Source organism: Carassius auratus, chromosome 36 (assembly GCF_003368295.1).
Source record: "Carassius auratus strain Wakin chromosome 36, ASM336829v1, whole genome shotgun sequence".
Taxonomy (NCBI): Eukaryota; Metazoa; Chordata; class Actinopteri; order Cypriniformes; family Cyprinidae; genus Carassius; species Carassius auratus.
The window spans coordinates 16,229,599-16,250,567 of record NC_039278.1 but is presented as its reverse complement, the minus strand read 5'-3'; the positions used below and the strand labels follow the sequence as shown (position 1 = coordinate 16,250,567).

General features: G+C 36.3%; 1 protein-coding gene across 1 annotated transcript in view; it reads right to left on the bottom strand.

The window, feature by feature from the left end:
• The window catches only part of LOC113055420 (paired box protein Pax-7), a 55,999-nt gene that overhangs the window by 7,338 nt on the left and 27,692 nt on the right, over nucleotides 1–20,969 (bottom strand). Inside the window, 2 exon segments of the mRNA XM_074559843.1 lie at nucleotides 15,988–16,184; nucleotides 17,135–17,300. Coding sequence (XP_074415944.1) covers nucleotides 15,988–16,184; nucleotides 17,135–17,300 — 363 coding nt within the window.

The window sequence follows — 20,969 nt, the reverse complement described above, 5'->3', positions numbered from 1 at the left end:
GAAAGGAAGAAATATAGTGTTTGGGGCTTGAGAAGAGTTTTTCCAGGAAGCCCCACACATGGTCTTCCCTCTCCGTCGAAGGAAAGCATCCTTCCCAGCATCAGGTTCACATTGAGTCTCGATACGCTATGCTGCCCTTTGACTCCCTTTGGCTGCTAAACCAATTAGAGCATCCAGAGCTGCTTAAACACACACAGACGTGACACACACAAACTCGTATCCGTGTGAGTTTAAACACAGTTCACATGGCGACATCAGCACAAACCGCCAAAACATGGAGAGGAGTGCACAAGCGGACGGGGAAAATGAATCACATTATGATTAATACTCCCTAAATTTTCTCGCAGGAAATATGGAGCACTTGAGGCGCCTCAGACACATAACGCTGGTTAGCGGTTTCCTCATGCTAATTCTGTCAGTATGGAAGCCCGTTCTGTGCACATGTGACACGCATCCACATAAGTAGGAGATTCATTGCCGTGTCTTTATAAGAGACACATGTGATGTGGCCATATGGCTGGAAGATTCATACGTTTCCTGATTACAGCAGATTATGGGAATAGAAAGCACAAGTAGCCCTTGTTGGTGGCCACACGAGTGGGCCGTGGGGTGGGATGGGGGCGGATGGCAGCTGCAGGGGTGGGAGAGATTTAGTCAACGGTTAATTGAAGCTTGATTACACTGCTTCCTTCTTTATATGCACATTAAATTAAAGCAGCAGACAATCAGGACTGACTCCTCTATCAGCGCTTCTAATTATAAAGCGCCAAATTCCAGCAGCGCTTTCCTCAACAGAACCTCCTTTGGAAATCTCTGGACCTTCACTAGGAATTTTCTAATGTTACACTACTGGTTTCTTTAAGATGAAGAACTGCTATAATGCAAGGCACATTGTAGAAATGTTTCACATCTCCTAATTTACCCTTAATATAAATGCACATTTAAGTCTGAAACAATATGCTTTCTCAAAATTATTAATATAACATTACATAATATTATGAAATAAAAGGCTGTTAAAGGAAGTACACTGCCATGATTGTTTCACACTTAAGTGCACTTTGAAGTAGTTTACCATAAAGTACATTTGGCAGTAAACATACGCAGAGCTAAATAGGAACATCAGACAGTCAGGTATAAAGACACGAGACTAAAGTGATAGCATTTAGACTCCACTTCTCAAGCCCGAGCTGAAATGCTTTGGCCCAAATTTTTTTAGCAGAAAAAAAATGGGGAAAGCCCGAGGAAGCCCAGACAAGGCATTATCAAGCCCTGGAAGTGGAAACACGAGTAGCCCTGGCTTGCACTAGCACAAACGCGGCTAATGGCTATCATCAAATGTTTGGTAACCAACATTATTCAAAATAACTTCATTTGTACTCAACAGAAGAAATAAACTCATACAGGTTTGGAACAATTTGAGTAGATGATGGTAGAATATTCACTTTTGGGTGAACTGTCCTTTTAGAAAGGTATAGTTATGACCAAATTCAGAAGTGTAGGATTCATACGAGCACAATTGAGTTATTCTGAGTTCAACAGCTTTCCAAAAGCTGTCATAGTTTCACATCGTTCAGGAGCATCGTGACCTTGACCAAAAGTGGCGTAGCAGCTGAACTTCGCTGCAGGGGAAAGATTAAGCCCAGCTGAGATCGTATTACAAATCTACCCACCCCGAACATTAACGCAGCTAAATAAACAAAAATCAATATCATTCAGACTATTAATCTGATACGGGAGCGTGTGACATATCTGCACAAAACAAGCACCTCCGGCAAACGCTGGCTGATAATACAGCTCACAAACGAAATAAACCTTCATTTCACATACTTGAGTTCTCTTCTCCCCCAAGTAGACTATACATTTCTTTCCTTTGTTTTCGACTATATCTTCAGCAGTGCTTTTCTGGTTTGTTGTGTGTCGTGTGCTCGGTAGATAATGGAAGTCATGGCTCCAGTGTTTAAAGGACACAGCCCAGAGGCAATGCCTTCCTCTCTCCAAATAGATTACTCCATAAATAATAATACAAAACTAATTAATTCTCCAACTTCTGAGACCCACCAGCCTGAGGCTGCACAAACGCAGAATTGTAAATTGATCCAATGTGCATCCTTTCAGATAAACAAAAAGTGTACGTGCAACACACTAAAAGGGATTCTTTCATACCACTCAAATTTCCTCAACAGACAAATTATATCCTTTTTTTTTTTTTTGTCTGCTTAAATGTACGACGAGTCTTTTCGTGTTTAGTCAAGCTCTGGAGAAACAGCTCGGCAACTAAGGAGTTAAAAGGAATCTGTTGGGTGCAGATGACAACATTTCAAGAGGAAATTTTCCCAAAAACCAAACATTAAGCTCGTGCTGCACATGCACTTAATTTTACATTTTCACCATATATATATAATATATATATAACTTGTATTGGAAAGATGGAACAGCAAACAATTCTTACTTCATCTATATTAAGCATTAAAAATAGTGTTTCTATGCAAATTAAAATTGCTTTAACCTCTAATTGTTGCAATACTGGAACAGACAACAAATCACTGTTACTTACACTCAGCATTAGACCGATTCATTTTCATAACTTTTACAGTTGTTTGTGATTACTGGATGAGGTAAATATTAAAAATCATTTTGCAAAAATTGGAGTCAATATAATATTTTGGTCATTAGGTCATTATTATAGATCACTAAAACTGAAACTAAAACTAAAACCATTAAAAAAGCATTATTGTTACTTACACAGTATATATATATAATTCATTTAACATTTATTTTATTTCAAGTCTTCTCATTTATTTTAGTATGAATAACTTGAATAAAATAAAACTAAAATAGCTACAAATAAAATGAGACTGTACATAGATAAAAACTACTGAAATGGCAAAAACAACAGAATTATTCAAACTTTCACTAAATGGAAAATATTAAATTAAAAACAGAGTCAAAATATTAGAAATGAGCTTTTCCTTTCATTTGTATTTATTTATCTATGCTGTTTTATTTTAAATTATTTTTGTAATTATTTTTTCTGATTTTTTTTAAGCACATACAAATCCACAAATATTAACTTCCAGTCACTTTCTGACCTCTATTATGATGCTAGAAGGTGTTCATTATTACAAACAATATGCTCTTTCAAGACCTCGTTCATACATCAAATTAAACATGACATCTACTTCGACTAATGTCTGTTTATATCTGAACACAGAGCTAAAATACAGGTAAACAACATCTCAAAATGAAACAAACTAAAGATAAATGAAGAAAAGCAGTGAAATGAAGGGATGGCAGACAGATCGAGAGGATTTGAGGAAGGGGTTGGGGTGCAGAGAGAGTCAGACAGGGGGCTTTTAAGAGTACAAAGACTCCAGCAGGACTGAGTTTGCCTTCAGGCCAGCCTGCCAACAGAGCAGATAGCACAGGCCTCTGCACCCTCGCCAGGCTCTCGGCCAACACACACACTACTCTTAATCTAGCCCAGAGTGGATTAGACAGTTCCTCTCACCACCCCAACCCAATGCCCTCCAGTGCAACCTTCAAGTTTAGTGCAGGTCAGGAGGGCAGACGGAGGGGAATCAGCTCACTCAGTGTGTGTGAGTTATCTGAGAGCCACAGAATATCATCTCTTCCCTTCACTGATCTGCGCGGCTGATAGTCGTCTCTACTGGAAATTGTGAGCGCTTTTTCACACTCCTGCTGTCGATTGTTTGTCTGGATTTCAAAGGACAGTCCTGGGGCCAAGATTACGGCAAATAACGCTTGCTGTAATTCATCAACCCCTTCGACTGATGCCCATTCAGGATTACTGCACAGTAACGTGGAACAGAGAATCTTGGGAAAACTGCAGCAATCAGTGGAGTACAATTATGACAAATATTTTGGACAAAAACAATTTCGCTTATTACTGCAGTTGTTTTAGACTGATATATTGTCTAATAATGTGACTAAGAATGGACTGATAAATTGGTTAGAACAAGTAATAGACGAGCGTGATTTCACCAAGTACAACATGTTTCCTGGATCAACATTCCAATCAACCAATCAGAATTGAGATAGAACTTTTCAGGAAATATCTCTTTTAGGCTTACAACCAGAGTTAGGTGCTTCTACACTCTTGTTAATCAACTATAATTTCCCACTGATTTTAGGAATAAATTATGGGTAAGGTTAGGTTTAGGGGTAGGGATTGGGTTAAATTTATATTTTTGGACAATAATGTTGATCCAGGATCATCAAAGATGTCTAATTGGCAAAATCACGGCGACCTCAATGAATAGGCCATTTTGATATATTCATCATCAACCGATAATCATTGCAGAAATGTTAACTCTTTCTTGTGTTACTTACAAAATTTATCAAGAGCCATGTCAAACGATAATATTAATTTAAAAAATATTTTTCAGAGAATTTTAAAGGAGTTTATAGAGAGAATATTGAAGAATTTTATCACTTAAAATTTATTTAAAATTCTATAAAAGAAAATCTGTATAAAGACTTTTTAATAAACTGACAAATAATAAAATAAAAATTACAAATATTTTTTTTTTACTAAATTAAACACATTAAATTTAATTACATTTAAACACATTGTTTAAATGAAAATAACAACGTTCACAAAGCATTTGTAAATATTAAATATTAAAACATTGTAAATAAAAATATAAAAATAAATTTACTGGCCATCCTGCTTTATAAATACAATTAAAGAAATAGAAATTATTTAGAGAAAAAAAATCATACAAATATTAATAATAATAATTAAAAAATTGGTTAAAAATATAGAACATATAGTGTATACATATATAATTAGAGTATATTTATAATAATAAATATATGTATAATAATTCAAATATAAATACATACATATATATAAATATATAAATATATATACACACACACACCAAATTTTATATGAATCCGCACAGATTGGCTGGTAATCAGATGCTTTTTAAAGACGACTATGGTTTAATGACTCTCCTCCACTTCCCATAGTGGTGCTCAACTGAGACAAAATGACTATTTAAAACTAACAGTGGTTGCATAGATTCAATTAGAGGCTTTTGGTCACGGTGGAAGGGGAGCGCGGGCCAATTAACCAGCCCGACTGCTGACACAGAACAGATGACGGGGGCCGCTCGCTGTGTCACAGCCGTAATTGGCCAAAGCATATTAATCAAAACTGAAAAGGGACTTCCAAATAGAAAAGAGAAGGAGAGAGAGAGAGACGAGGAAGAGAAATAGGGGTGAAAGTAAAATGAGTAAATGAACAGAGACACAGAGAGATAGACAGAGAGAGGTGAGGCAATGAAGGAGAAGAATACAGATGGACCTCATGTGAAGACACTGAGGAGCGATGCAATGCAATACAACTACAACAGTCCTGTTACAATACATTAAGCATTCTAGTTTCTGCATTGCTGGTTTCCAAAATATAGTGCAGCTGCCTTAATATTGAGTAGCATTATAAGACAGCATAACCACGACAGAACATCACAAGTGACTGATTTTGAACCCCTGCATGAGACACTCACAACTGATTTCAATAGTGTTTCACAGGAGCATTCTTTCAAAGATAGGATTTTTGGAGGATGATTTGCAAGAGAATACAACAGCCTTTCTGTTTAACTTGATGTGTTACTTGCCTTTATAATTGTGATATTTACTAGCAATTTTTGAGTGAAAATTCTTTATTTGCTTTTTTTTTCTCAGTGTACATTAATTAGTATGGAAATTTATTTCCACCATGGAATAATTTGGTAATTAAATAAATTAAAAAAAATACATTTCACAAGTTATATGTGACCCTGGAGCACAAAACAGTCTTAAATCGTTAGGTATATTTTAACATAATTTTTGATTAGTAATATGCATTACTAAGACTTCATTTGGACAACTTTAAAGGCGATTTTCTCAGTATGTAGATTTTTTTTTTTTTTTTCAGATTTTCAAATAGTTGTGTATCAGCCAAATATTGCCCAATCACAACAGACAATACATCAATGGAAAGATTTCTTCAGCTTTCATATGATGTATAAATCTCAATTTATTAAGGTTTTGTGGTCCAGGGTTTTCTTATCAGATTCATGTGAAATTGTGAGATATTAATACAGAAATGCTACTTTTTATCTCACAATTAAGACTTTTCTTCTCAGAGTGTATATCAAATTGTGAAATATTAACCCAGAATTGTGAGACAAGAAGTTGCAAAAATGTATGGAAGCTTAGTTCTGCTATTCAATAAAAAAATAATTAATAAAAAGGTTAATTGCAAATTTTTATCGCACAGTTCAGACTTTTATTTCTCGTAATTGCACATTTATAACTCACAATTTGGACTTTCCAAAATTGCATATTTATATCTTACAATAGCGAGTTATACATTTCTAACGGCAAGTCAACATCTTGGAATTCTGACTTTTTTATCAGAATTGGAATATTTATAAAGTTTATATCTTGCAATTCTGAATGTATATCTAACAGTTATAAATACAGGCAGAAATGTGCGAGAAAAAAAAATTGCCTGGTTTTTTTTACCTATTTTATTGTTAACACCTTGATCAATTTTTCCACAGTGCATTCTGGGAATGCTACCTTTGAATTGACCTACTTATGATGTCTAAATGCTGTATAGGTAGGCAGTTCACTAGTTTGGAACAGAGCTAGTTTCCAGCAGGGCAGTAGGTGCTCTGGAGGAGCGTGTGATAATCGCGCTCAATTATATTCTGATTGACACTGACAGAATCTGGGCACTGACATACAGGACACAGATGAAAGCCATTATCAGCCGCTGAAACAGGCTGTCACTTCTCAAAGAGGATGTTTACTGTACTAAATAGTGTGCGTATGCTCTCTACCTCTCTTCTCTGGTCAGTCACACCTCACGTCAGCAAACACACTAGCAGCTGCGGACAAACACTTCTCGAAAAAGCATCTAATATAGACAGACACCATATACTGGTGATCATATCAACTAGGATTACTGTTTAAAATCATCAGCTGGTTAGGCTGAAATTGGAAGCTTGCAATGTATGGACTTGTTTCAGTTCAATCACTACAATATTTTTATATCTAAACATATACGCATGTGAAAAACAAATCAAATTTTTAGTGTGAATATACAGAAAGTGTGGCCAAGAGCTGGTCATTCACTCTTATGCTTAATTCAGTAATTGGTTAATAACTTATCATTCAATAATTGAATGTCAAAACGACATACGTTTACATTAACGGCTAAAATTAGATAAAATAAAGTAAAATTAATCACTTTTATTTAATTTTTTATTTTTTTTTTACATATTTTATTGCCTCAAATTTCTGTATTTCTACATTGATGCAGATATGTCTTAAATTATTATTTTTCCCTCATATAAAGGATATAAAACAATTAATTCAATAACTGACAGAATGTCAAGAGACTTTCATATTTATTATATTACCCTAAATAATCATGAAATAACCCTTGAAGTTCATATTTGTTTCCACAGATCTTGTCCGCAGTCTGTCAGCTAAACGAAGGTTTATATGCCTTGGATTCTGTTGCATTTGGAGAATGTGTGGAGGCTTAATCATCTATTCTCCTCCACTGATATGCCTGAGTGAGTATGGGATGCAATCGGCCACCAGAAACAAGTGAAACTCAAATCACACACACACACACACACACACACACAGGAGCACACGGCAAAGCTCCTCTCACTCTGCACTGCTGCCTCAACAGAGAGAGAGAGAGCGAGAGCGAGAGCGAGAGAGAGAGAGAGAGAGAGAGAGAGAGAGCGAGAGCGAGAGAGAAGGAGAGAAGGAGGTTTGTTTGCCAAAATCAGCAGGGGATCAGCACAGTGAAAAATGTCAGGTCAAATTGTTCTTGACAGTGTTAATATCTGCACCTCACAGCAATAATTACATGTAAATAAACAGCGAAATAGTGCTCAGCTGGAGTCTAAGAGGAAGAAACTGCTTGTGTGAGACAGCCAGCTGAGACTCTAACCGCTTACACAGATCATTTTACAGAAAGTGAATGAACTAGACAGAGAAACTCAACTCAGTGTGGTGTTTGCTAACACAAGCATCCCTATTATTATTGCTTATATTCAGAGTTAGTGATTTGAACAAACCACAAATACTATATTAATCTGATGAATCTTAAACTGTTTCGCATTTGACACAAATTTCCTTTAAATGATGATTAGCATGATCAAAACATTGCTGAAAACCTGTTATACACAGTCTAATGCATGCTTGTATATATATATATATATATATATATATATATATATATATATATATATATATATATATATATATATATATATATATATATATATATATATATACATATATACACATATATACAAGAATGCATTGTATTGCATTGCATTGCATTATATGTTCTGAAACTACAGATCTTTGATCGTAAACAAAGCATTTAAATATCTTACCAGGACACATTATCGCAATATATAGAGACAAAGAATCAGAATTTCATCTTACTTTCTGGCCCATATAAGTATCAGCATTTGCACCATATTGCATATTTTGTGCCATTTGAGATATATATTCTCACTACATCATGCAACATAAAGCCTGATGTATCAAATACAATACACAACAAAAAACCCTTTTGCACTTTTTTTTAATATATATTTTGCCTAAAAGTTCAATTAATTGCTCCATTAAAAAACAAACAAAAATCAACAGATTTTTCTGACTATTATTTCATATATCAGGCTGTTTGTGCTACGTGCATGCATTAAACTACTTTCCAAATAATTACTTTTTTAAACCACACAGACAACTATTATATGGCGGAAGATAAAACAGGTGAAATATAGCTTGCATTGAGTGAGAGTGAGACCAGAATCATGATGCACATGAGACAGACGACAGCTGTCCCGTGATGCTGCAGTCACACGGGCTCAGCCAGAGCGGGTCAGGCCGAAGACAACCCGAGACATCAGACAGCAGGTTGCTGGTGTTTGGCTGTAGATGTGTGTGGTTGGGGGGTTGAGTTCGGTAAAGTTAGAGAAGCGCTGCTCATTGGAGTATTAATCACGACGGTGCACCTGTCAGAGTGGCATGTGGAACTAACAGAACACACATTTCACAAAGACGACATCCAAAAAGCCAACACGACCCCACAGTGACCCTACAAACCCTTAACCTGTGAACTCATGATTATGAGGGCCTAGGTTACCTGGAAAAATGCCTTCACCTGCTAATAGGTGTTAAAACTCCTCTTTTATGACAATGACAATAAATTGAAGCAGCAGCAAGCAAAAAGAACCTGAAAAATGCCTCTGAACTTGATACTCCTAAGTTATTTTCCTAAATAACGTTTAATCTTGTAGTTACAAAGGTATTTAAAACATGATCCGACAACGACAGACAGTTTTATTTTTCATCACTACATCAATGAAAGTCACTTGCTTGGATGTTTTATCAAATGCATTGACATTCAAATTGCCTAAAATTTGTTTTACCTGTAAAAATGTCTGAAAGTCATTGCATTACATACTGTACAATGCAGGTTTTTATCTTCATTATTGTCACTTTTCTTCACTATTTTTGCACAATGTCTATGTTTTTAGTGGATGTGTGAAGTCCATGATCCAATAACCACAAACAGACACAACACTGACTCAACACTGCATCATTTTAGAATCTCAAACCAAGTAAAATGTAAAATAAAACACAGTTTGATATTTAATCTAATGAAATTGCATTCAGATATCCAAGTGACTTCAGTGTTCAAATATCTCTTCGGGTCACTATATGGGATAAAACCACAAGTTCGATTACACGACATAAAAAAAAAATCATGGCCTCTGGTAAAACAATAAATAAGTCGTCCAGCGTGTTGTGGTCTCTAAGTAGTTGACATACAAGATACAATCGTTGTGTGTGCGCGTATACGCTCGCCATTCTCCACATTATAGAAATTTCCAGTTGTGTGGGACACACAGCATATGAATTGGTCTCAGTCGTTCCCTCTTTAAATCCCTATCTCCTAGGATTTGCTGAAATTTATATTGGCTGCCTCTGCAAGATAAATGTAAATCGCATTCCCTTATATTTGCTATTTATCAGGATGCGCCAGCTCACTTTCGGCAGGGGAAAATATCTCTCACCCGCATACAAACAGTCTTGCATTTAAATAGCATTTTTATTGTCCGCCGTAGCCTTTCATCTGAACGGCGGGAAAAGCATCTTCCTCTCCAGGGGAAGGAGAGGGAGGGGAAAAGAGAGACCAGCACACAGTCGTCTTGAGCAGTCTTAAAGGAGGAAAAAAGTGCAGCGAAATAAATAAATGAAATTCTTTTTCTATGAGATGAGAGAGGATGTTGCTATTGGGCTCAACGGGTGACTGCTGGGAAGCCAAAGATGGAGGTTAAAGAACACAGACAGGCGTGGAGCATCTATGACCTGATCTCATGATGAGACTGACCACCTCTCAAAACACCTGAGAGTCTGTGTGTGTTGCATCATACAAAGACTTCTTTTCTGAACTAGAATCTCCCAAAACTAGACCTTTATGCTTCAAATTCTTTATCCTTATAAAGGAAATGGTTTCCTGTGCAAAACTCACATGTCACAATGCTGCTTTCTGGTCCAGCTCAAGAGTTCTGCTCTCAAGTTTCCATGATATTCAGGTCCCACCATCAATGGTAATCTAATAGATTTTTTTATTTATTATTGTCTATCAAGCAAAAATGTTAATTATTTGAGCATTTTTTATATTCAGAAGTTTGGGAAAAAATATCTTATGATTACCAAAGCTGCATTTATTTGATCTAAAACACAGTCAATACTATAAACATTATTTCAATTTAAAACAGCTGTTTTCTATATGAATATATTTTAAAATGTAATTTATTCCTGTGATTTAATGCTGAATTTTCAGCATCATTACTCCAGTCTTCAGTGTCACATGATCCTTCAGAAATCGTTCTAATATGCAGATTTGATACCTAAGAAAATTTTCTAAAAACAGTTGCACTGCTTCATATTTTTGTGCTGCTTAATTGTTTTCTGGATTCATTGATAATTAGTTTGAAAAAAGTATATTTGAAATAGACATCTTTCGTAACAATATAAAAGCCTTTGTCACATTTATTATTAGTTTTATGCACCTTTGCTGAATAAAAGTATTGATTTCTTTAAAAAATAATTCTGACCCCAAACTTTTAGTGCATATGGTAAATTTTAATAGTTTAAATTATTAATCTGGAAAAAAAAAAAACAAAGAATTAGAAACTATAACATTGATCTCAATCTGAAAAGGTTATAATTTTAAAATGGTTTTACTTCATTGGAAATTTTTTTTAGATTCCACAAAATAATAATAATAATAATAATGATAATAATAATAATGTGTATATATATATATATATATATATATATATATATATATATATATATATATATATATATATTTATTTATTTATTTATTTTTCTAGCACTGCACTGATGCTTTATAAAAACCAACATCTACTGACCAGAATAATATGATAAAACCTTCAATGTGTGTTATACATTCTTAAAATAAAGCTTCCAAAATAATATTTTTTCCCCATTATAAAGAACATTCTGTGCAATGTAAAAGTTCCATGAATGTTAAAGGTTCTCCATGGAACCAAAGATGCAAATAAAGTTTTTTACAGTGTGAGAAACCATATACAGCAACACAAATGTCATATGCAGCCCAAACTAGTGTCCATGAAAAGGTTTAGAAAAGTTAAGGTAGACAGGTCTGACACTTGCACAGTTACTTTCCATTGTCATCAGGCCTAAGACTAAAGTTACTTACACCAAAACCAGTTTATTTATTTATTTTTTGCCTGTGGCGAAGATTTTGTCTGTCTGATGTTCTTGGCAGCTGCCAAGCAGGTCTTGTTTTTTTTTTAAAGCCTCTTATAGGTCTTTTCCATTACTGCCAAATATAAACAGTATCTGTTTTAATATGGCGTCTAATTATTAAGTATCATTTCCCTCTCTCGCGGCGCGAGCGCACGGGGTACGGATGAATGCCGCGCGCTCATCCGCTTTGATTCGTTCGTCGGGAGAGCGTGCCAGCTGACACGGTGCCCAGTCTGCGGCTTAACGCGAGTTTTTAATAATGTGTGGGACTACATGAGTCTCCGCGGCTCATTGATATTCACGTGCCTAATGTCTTGTCAAAACTGCGAGGCGAGGGAGACGGCAAGAGAAGCGAGCACTTGAAATTTCTGAGGTAGGTTTCTTTCCTTTTTAGTCGACGCCAGCACAGGGTTCTTAGACGTAATTCATCCCCTTTTTTTCCGAGAAGGACTAATGGAAGAGGGAGAGGGTTGAAGCTTCTCCGCGCTTATCTCTGTCTGACAGTCGCGAGCAGCGCTTGGCGAGGGCTGCTGTTAGCGCGCGCTGCTGTGCGGTACGGTGCAGGCGAGCAGGCCCGGGGACACGGATCAAAGGGAGGCACGGGTGAGCGCCGTTTTTCTCTCTGATCCCTCCGGTAGCGAGACCCAACCCCGGCCGTGCGCTGCCTTACGCACTCATCCATCAGCCCGTCCGTGAGGAAAGCCTCATTCCACAGCACAAACGCACACACACACACACACGCGCGCGCACGTGCAACAACCACTTTTCCTTCCTGTTGTTATGTTATAGTTATGATTTAATCACATTAAAATTCTCTCTGCAACTGCTGGCAATACCACGTGGGCTACCTTGGACAAGCATTTTGATAATAGCATGGTATTTCTTAGATATACTGTCTCTGATGTAAATATCTTGGTGTTTGATTGTGTTTATTAACACTGTAAATCTGGTCACGCTTCATGACAAAGCATCACAGTATTTCCATCCTATACTGTACTTTTTAAAAATGCATTACAATTATGCAATGCAATTGCAATTATGATACTTTGACATTCATATATATATATATATATATATATATATATATATATATATATATATATATATATATATGAATGTCAAAGTATCATAATTTTCCATCCTATACTGTACCACAGTATCTCTAATCTTTGATGTTTAAGGGACCCTCTTATCCTAGGCCAACAATTAATCAGTGTTATTATAGTTAAATAATTACATTGAAATTAAATGAACAGACTAATTAAAGGAAAGGAAAGCTGTCTGTGGTTCTGCAGGTGCATGTTGTTTTCCTCGCTCTCCCAGCAGGTGTCCCTGTCAGGCAGAGCAGTGGAATCCACCTGAAACGCTTCAGCCAAGAAACACATTTCCCAGGACCACTCTTAAAAACCCATTTAGAAAGGCGTAATAGCCAGCACGAGCACCTGACATCTCGTTCTTTGTGGTTGAGCAGCTCTAGATCCATCTCTGGCTCTGATAGTCTCTGTTTATTCCCATCTGCAGAGAGACAGGAAACTTCTGCTTTATTTCCTCTCGATAACATCATTTAGAGATTTTCTGCTTGGTTATGGGACATTAGCTGTCTCAGTATGGATATTTGAGGGGTCATCGGGACAAAATATATAATTATGTAACTTGTTTGTAAAACAAACACAGCTGGAGATTTTTTTCTCTACTGGAAACTTGTCTTCCAGCGACAAAAATGTATTCTGTCCAAAGGAAGGAAAGGAAAAAGAGTGAAATTTCCCCGATATCTTCCAGAGTACGCATACTTATCCATCACCTGCTGTGCGACAAAATGAAATGGGGAGATATGGCTCACCTCAACCCAAAAACATACCTGCAGACCAGCCGAGCAATGTCTAATAGACCCCATCTGACACTGCGTCACTCCCAGACCAGCCTAAACGTATAATCAGGGACTACGACAACTACAACCACTGGTGGATGGCTTTTCTACTGGCCTGTAATGGGAAAATACGCTCTGTCTGGATGGGTTACACCAACACCTGTGCTGAGATCAGCAGGAGTCCATTACCGCTCACCACTCGGCCACCACAACCCATTTACAGCCACATTTTGGTCAATCTTTACCAGCAACCAGTAGCCCATCAGAAGCAAACGCTTGGAGAAATAGCTCCGAACACATGCGTCTATCTCCTCCAGACAGGTGTTGTCTGTGAAGTTTCAATAAAAAGCAGTTATCTTCGATCTAAAAAATAAGAATTTTTTTAGAAGGTGTCACAGGAGGCAAGGTGACATCTGATGTTTTGTAGAAGGACAAGGTTTCCTGCAGTTTCTTTTCACTGATCAGAAGAGCCAGCCGTGTTGTACTAAACGATCAGAGTTGAGGTCGGGTCAAGTGATGTCTGATATGACCCCAGCAGATGCTCTTGCACACTGTGAAACAGAGATGAGGATTTTCCGTATGAATGCTGCTATGGCTGCACAGACAGTGTGAATTGTGACTGAACTCTGTCTCTCCTGTCAGAAACGGCATTTATCTCCTCACAATGACTCCCATATGGACAAGAGTGAGAGGTGCTAGATCAGAAAGGTTAAGAAAATAGAAAAGTCCACTTTTGTCAAAATATTATAGTATATCAAAATATATCAGTTATTGTGATCAAAAACACTGACATTTTGGCTGGAAAATGCTCCTACTACTACTACTACTAATAATAATTATTATTATTATATAAAATAATATTTTTTGCAGCTAAGAAATAAAACATAACCAGTATTTTTCACACTTTTCCTTCACTATATAGTCAAACTCATACATTTTTGAAAAAAATTTTTTTTTTTAATAAAATTGCTTTTGTAAAGAATTTCATATGTCAAACCAATTTATATGAATCTACAAAACTATAAAAACAAGCATTCAAACTTTAAAGTTTTAGTATATAGAAATACACTGATAAAAAAATCAAAACATAGCAATTGTAGAAAATTGTTCTTCAATTTAAAGCCTGTAGACCTGATCCAACTCATTAAATAAAAAAAATAATACAAATAAAAAAATATCATTTATTAGGAGAAAGTGTTTAAGCACAGCTGAGAAGGAATCAAGAGGCAGCGTCTCCGTCACCAGTGTTAAATGCTCCCATTAATAGAAAAAAGACCTCCATGTCTGCTGGTATTTAGGAAGGTTTGGAGCGAAGGCATTAGTGCTCAAAGCCCCTGTGCCACGATTAACAATCTCTCTCACTGTAAGACGCCCATGTTATCCTTCAGACGTTGTAGTTACGAGGGGAAAAGCTCTTTTTTGTCACCAAATCCTTTATTCTTTCTTCTCTGGAAAAAAAGAGGGTAATACAGAGAATGTTTCTCAATCTGCTTTGAGAGAGCAGGGGAGAGAAAAGGAAACCCCCAATAAAACATGTGTGAACGAAAGGGTAATTGTGGACAAATGCAGCATTGAAATTCATTTTCAACTCTTTACACACCATTTCAATCTTATTTTATGCTTGTTAGCCACATCTTGTTGGTGAGGGTCCGCAAGACTGCCCAGTATTGATGGATAATTGTGTATAATTCACTCCTTACATGCGATTTGCATCAATACACATTATTTTTTAATGCTGTGTATTTAAGACAGCACCCTAAATTCTGATTAATGAGGTCTAAAGAGGATACCTGAGAAACGAGATCTGCACACTATAAGAAATGAGTGCAAAAAGAAAGCAATTCCTGTCAAATGGCACCAACTCACTCTCAATAAATATATATATATCAAATATATATTCTGCTATTCTTTACTCAGATAAAATTGACTAAAGCAACATAAATGTCACTTTTCTTGCTAATTATCTGCTTTTGTTCTGAATCACGTCACATTGAAGTAAAAGCCATTTCATGCTGACGGTTTCTGTTATAAAAACAACAAAGGTTTGGGAATAATTCTAATATTGTTTTCAGACTAGGACAAACTGAGCAAACTTAGAAAAAAACACACTTTCGTTTCTACTTATCAGTGCAAAAATGATCTGTTTCCACACAAGCAGCGAATGCTAGCTTAACTCGACAACGTTCTTGATCTGTGAACCATGCTGGCGTTCATTCAGCGTGCCTTTCATCATTCTCACCCTGGAAAGAGGCCTCTGCACTAACCTGTGGTGAAAGGCCGTTGCTCACCGGATTCATGTGGTTGCTTGAAGCTGACGGGCTCATAAAAGTTTCTGAATAGCTGGAGAAGGTGTGGCGGTTGGATGAGAGGCCGTAGGCAGAGCTACTGTCAGCCGAGAGCCCACCCTGGTGCATGGAGGAGGGCGGCAGAGGCTGCGGCCGGTGCAAAGTACTGCTACCATCTGAAACACAAACACAGACACCATACTTTAGATTCGGAAACACATACTGACTATTGAAAACCAGTTTTCCCTCAATAAAATAACTAATTTGCTGTTTATTAATAGTAAGTTAGGTAGCTGAAGTAATAGTTGTGTATTGGATATGTTTAAGGGATCTAGAATATGGTCATGCATTAATATGTGCTTTTTAAGTAATAATAAACACCCAAAATGCTAGTAATATGCATGCTATTATATTATATTTTTACATCTGGTACTGTGGCAACACCATATTGTTTTGGATATGCACCATGGTATTACAATGAATATGGTACACATTATACCTATATTATATAGTTATAAGCACATTCTTTTTGCAGGGTTATATAACGTTCAAAAGAGTTGGTAAGATTTTATTTGATGTCTTTGAAATATGTCTCTTAGGCTCACCAAGGTTACATTTATTTTATTAAAAATTTATAGTACAAATACTGTGAGACATTATATACTTATATATACATTTAACTATATTAAATAGAAACATTATTTTTCTATTTAATATAGTTAAATGTCTTATTATATTATATTATATTATATTATATTATATTATATTATATTATATTATATTATATTATATTATATTATATTATATTTCTGTGATTTAAAGCTGAATTTACAGCATCATTACTCCAGTATTCTGGAGTTTATTATTAACAATTTATTATAAAAAATGCCGAAAACAGTTGTGCTGCTCAATATTTTTGTGGAAATTGTGAAAAAAAAAAATTCACGATATTTTGTAAAACAGAGAGTTCAAAAGAACAGCATTTATTAGAAATAAAAAATTCTTCTGGAACATTATGAATGTCTTTACTATCAGTGTTGATCAATACATCCTTGCAAAAAAATAAAAAACCTTTTGAGCGTTAGTGTGTATGTTTAGAGGTTTATGTATTATCACTGTGTACTACCTTGTGAGAGAGTGGTGGTGGGATACGCTGACTCTGGAAGCTGATAGGTGGGTAAGGTTGGCATGCCGGTTGGTGGAAAGCCTCCAGGCAACAAGTGGTTGAACGCTGCCAACTGATTTGCTCCCGCTTGTTTGCGCCACCTTGCTCTTCGGTTGCTGAACCAGACCTAATAAAAGATGGAAATGCATTTTTTTTTAAAAAGGAGACTGACAATTGTAGAACACAGATACCCATTTCTAAGCAAGATTTCATCCACATAACATGAACGCAATCAGCAGTCTTCCAGACAGGTTCATGGTTATGTGTGGCAGAGAGTGTGTCCTCATGGGAAACTGCCTCTAAGCATATGCCGAGGTCCCTGTTGTTCTAGTTAAGTGGCTAAAGCTGTGATCTGTATAAACAGGGTGATCTGAGCTGCCATCAGAGACCAGAGGTCGTAAACAGGTCAGAGGTAGCCCACACATCTCCTCCACAGACATCTTGAGTATGTTTATCTACCTGTCGGACACTTTAAAGAGAGTCTAGAGGACTTTTACTGCAGCGGTGTTGTCTGAAACACACACACAGAGATCTGACACATCTTTAATATACTGCTTCATATCAAGCTATAATACTTGGTTTGGTTTTACTACATTAATAAAATATATGGACAATTGATCAATTCATCAAAAATCATCATGAAGAGTGATGCAAAAAAAAAAAAAAAAAAAAAAAAAAACGGACAAATTGCAAAATTGGAAATGCATATCCAAATATCCAATATCAGATATAATGGATGACCTGTTTTATTAATAGCAGGATTAAAGGTAAAGTGGGTAATTTTTCATCATTACAGGCACAAAGAAAATGAGAAAGAAAAATTCTTAGTTTACATTATTCATGAAGTTACTCTTCAAATGGCTTTGTTACTTAAAAGGCAAAATGTGTCTTTTTTTTTTACAATTTTTTTATTTTATGTTTTTATTCAGACTGATTTCAGACAGTCGTCTTAAAATGATGACAATTTGCACATTTTTAACCAGCTTCTCCACCATTAAAACATGAATATAATTAGCGTCTCTGAAAGCAGCCGGCTCTATTCCAGAGGAACTAGACTGGAGCCCTGCGTATGTGAAAGGTTGGAGGACATTGATCTATGCCATGCACTGGCAATTCATCCACGTTTAATACACTGTCAAGGCAGTTCATCTAGCGTTGTGTTTAAAACGGGCCGGTCCATTGTGCGTCCAGATGAAAGGTGGAGACAAAGGCCTCTCAATACACCAAGCTGAAAAGTGTCCACAAAGAGTGGGCGTCCCTTTTTAAATGTGCCTTTAAGAGCTCCACTTTCATGGTATGCACACAAGGACACAGTCTATTCTGATGCAACGACACCGTAGACACACTCTACAAAACACACTCGCTGGCTTTTTCTTATAAAGCGTTGCTTACATTGTCCATGTGCAAAACTGTCAGGCTACTAACAGCTAGCATCTCATTCAGAAGACTTCAATGGCTCGCCAACTTTTGATGCAACTAAAGATGACTCTTAACCATCTGTCATGCGTCGGATTCAAATCTTTCTTTCCTACGCTCTCAGAAAGTGAAACCCCCACCCGACCGTCATCCTCTCAAAGGGTTTAGGAGGAGACGCTTCACCCCCTCTCCCTGTCTTGAGCCTGAACCTGGTGTAGCAGACAGATAAAGGATGGTCTCGCGTCCAGAAGAAGCTCGGGAAATTCATGTGCTGGGATTCGAACGGACTTGGAATTGGACAAACAGGTTATGAAGAATGGAAGAAGGCTGAGTCCTTCCCCCACCTACCCAAAAGTGTCCAGCTCTGCTGTGCCTCCTGACCCTTGACCTCTGAACCCCACTCTCCACCCCTTCATCCTTTCATCCTGATAGCCTCCACCTCCTTTCTTCTGCTACAAAGTTCAGATACTTATTTCTCTGGCATCAGCAAGGAACAGTTTCATTCAAGACAAAATCATTGTTTTTTTCACGCACTGCTCAATTTTCAGATTTCTCTTCCATAATCATGTTTTCTTTTTGTGTGGACATGAAACACCCAAAGTACACTTGTAAGTGTTTAGTTTCTGTATATGCATCTGTAAGTTTTAAGCATAATACATACTCTATACAACACTTACACCAAATACAGATTTATTCTTATTAATATTGCCAATGTTTTTACAGAAGAGTTTGTTCATATAATATTTGTCTGATTTATATAGCATTTCATTCTTAAAAATATTTCTGTCTTTTGACAGATTTCTGATTTATGACATGGTAAAAAGAGATATACAAAGTCCCCCCTTTAATATGACACAACAGGTGAATAGGTTAAAATAATAAGAATCACCATAGTTTCCCGTTAATTATAATGCAATTATATAAAAATAATGCATTGTTTAACTAAATATGCACTAATATGCGTACATTTCCAGAACAGAAATATGAATATTAGATAAAGTCAAGTTCAAAATACTTGTTTCATTTTGTTCACATATTAAAGTTTGGTCACACTTTATTTCAAAGTCCTCACCAATAACTATTTTGCCTTAATAACCTCCTAATTACTGCTTATTAATAGTTAATAAGGTAGTTGTAGAATATATGCTGCTTTATAAATACTTATAAACAGCCAATATGTTAGTAATAGGCATGCTAATAAGCAACTAGTTACTAATGAGAATTGGTCTCTATACTCAAGTGTTACCTAAATCTTTACAGAAATAATTTTCATTTCTTTTTATCACTCCATGTTTTTTTGGAATAAAATGTAATATAAATCAATAAATCAAATTATAAATGAACAAACCCCTCTGTAAAAACCTGCTCAGTGCAGGAGAAAAAAAAAACTCATTTTGAGAAAACTTTAAAGATTAGTACTTTAAATTAAATCTGCAGGCAAACATAATTTGTAATAAAATACTTTAAAGTGTATTTAAAACTTTTTCTTTTCATCGATATGAAAGAAAACATTATAGAGGCAAAATAGCCCAAAATCTCAAAACTGACCAGTGCATGAAAAAGTGTTTTTGCCTGTGGATTCTTGCCTTACTCTCGTCACTTCACAACAGTTTGGTTGTGATTTTTCTACAGTACCATAGAAAAGCAAACTTTTATTGATTTAAAATCTGGCTTTTTGCTTCATCTTTCATCCTCGCACATGAACTATGCACATGCATTACAACACAATCTGTGAAATGCTATGGCAATTCATAAAGAGATTTGGGATGCATCTTTCTCAGCGAGCTGCCTGCATCCCTGTGGTCAGAGCACTTACGATGCAGCCAGCAGATCTTGTGGCTTTACCATGTGCTCGGTGAAGACTCCTGTCTACCTTAATCACACCAGCAGCCCATGAAGCATATCTGTCTAAGTGAATTTGCTGCTTTTGAAAGCAACGTGGCGTCACAGAGGTGCACGAGTTAACTCTATCAAGTTAAATATTAAGCCCAATATGCCTAAATAAATACGGTTCTGTTTTATAGCACAGAAGGATGCGTCATCATAGCGCCTTGCTGAGATTATTATGTGTGTGTTTTCTGGGTCGCTCCAGTCGTACCCTCTGAGCTGGATTTGGAACCCAATCACAAAGTCACCTTGAACAGTCCCAGATTCCCCCCTTGCTGTCTGCAATCCAGTCTAATTCCTCCACTGAGACGGTTTTCATCCAGCCCACACCAAAACCAAACGAGGAAGAACTTCAGCGCCGTCCACAGACAGCAGTTTTTAGGGAGAAAGCTGAAACAATGAGGCCGATACAGGATAAACAGTTTGAAATAATGATAAATAAATAAATAAAAAATGAGGGAAAAAAATCAGTTAATGTTGGATTATGCATTTG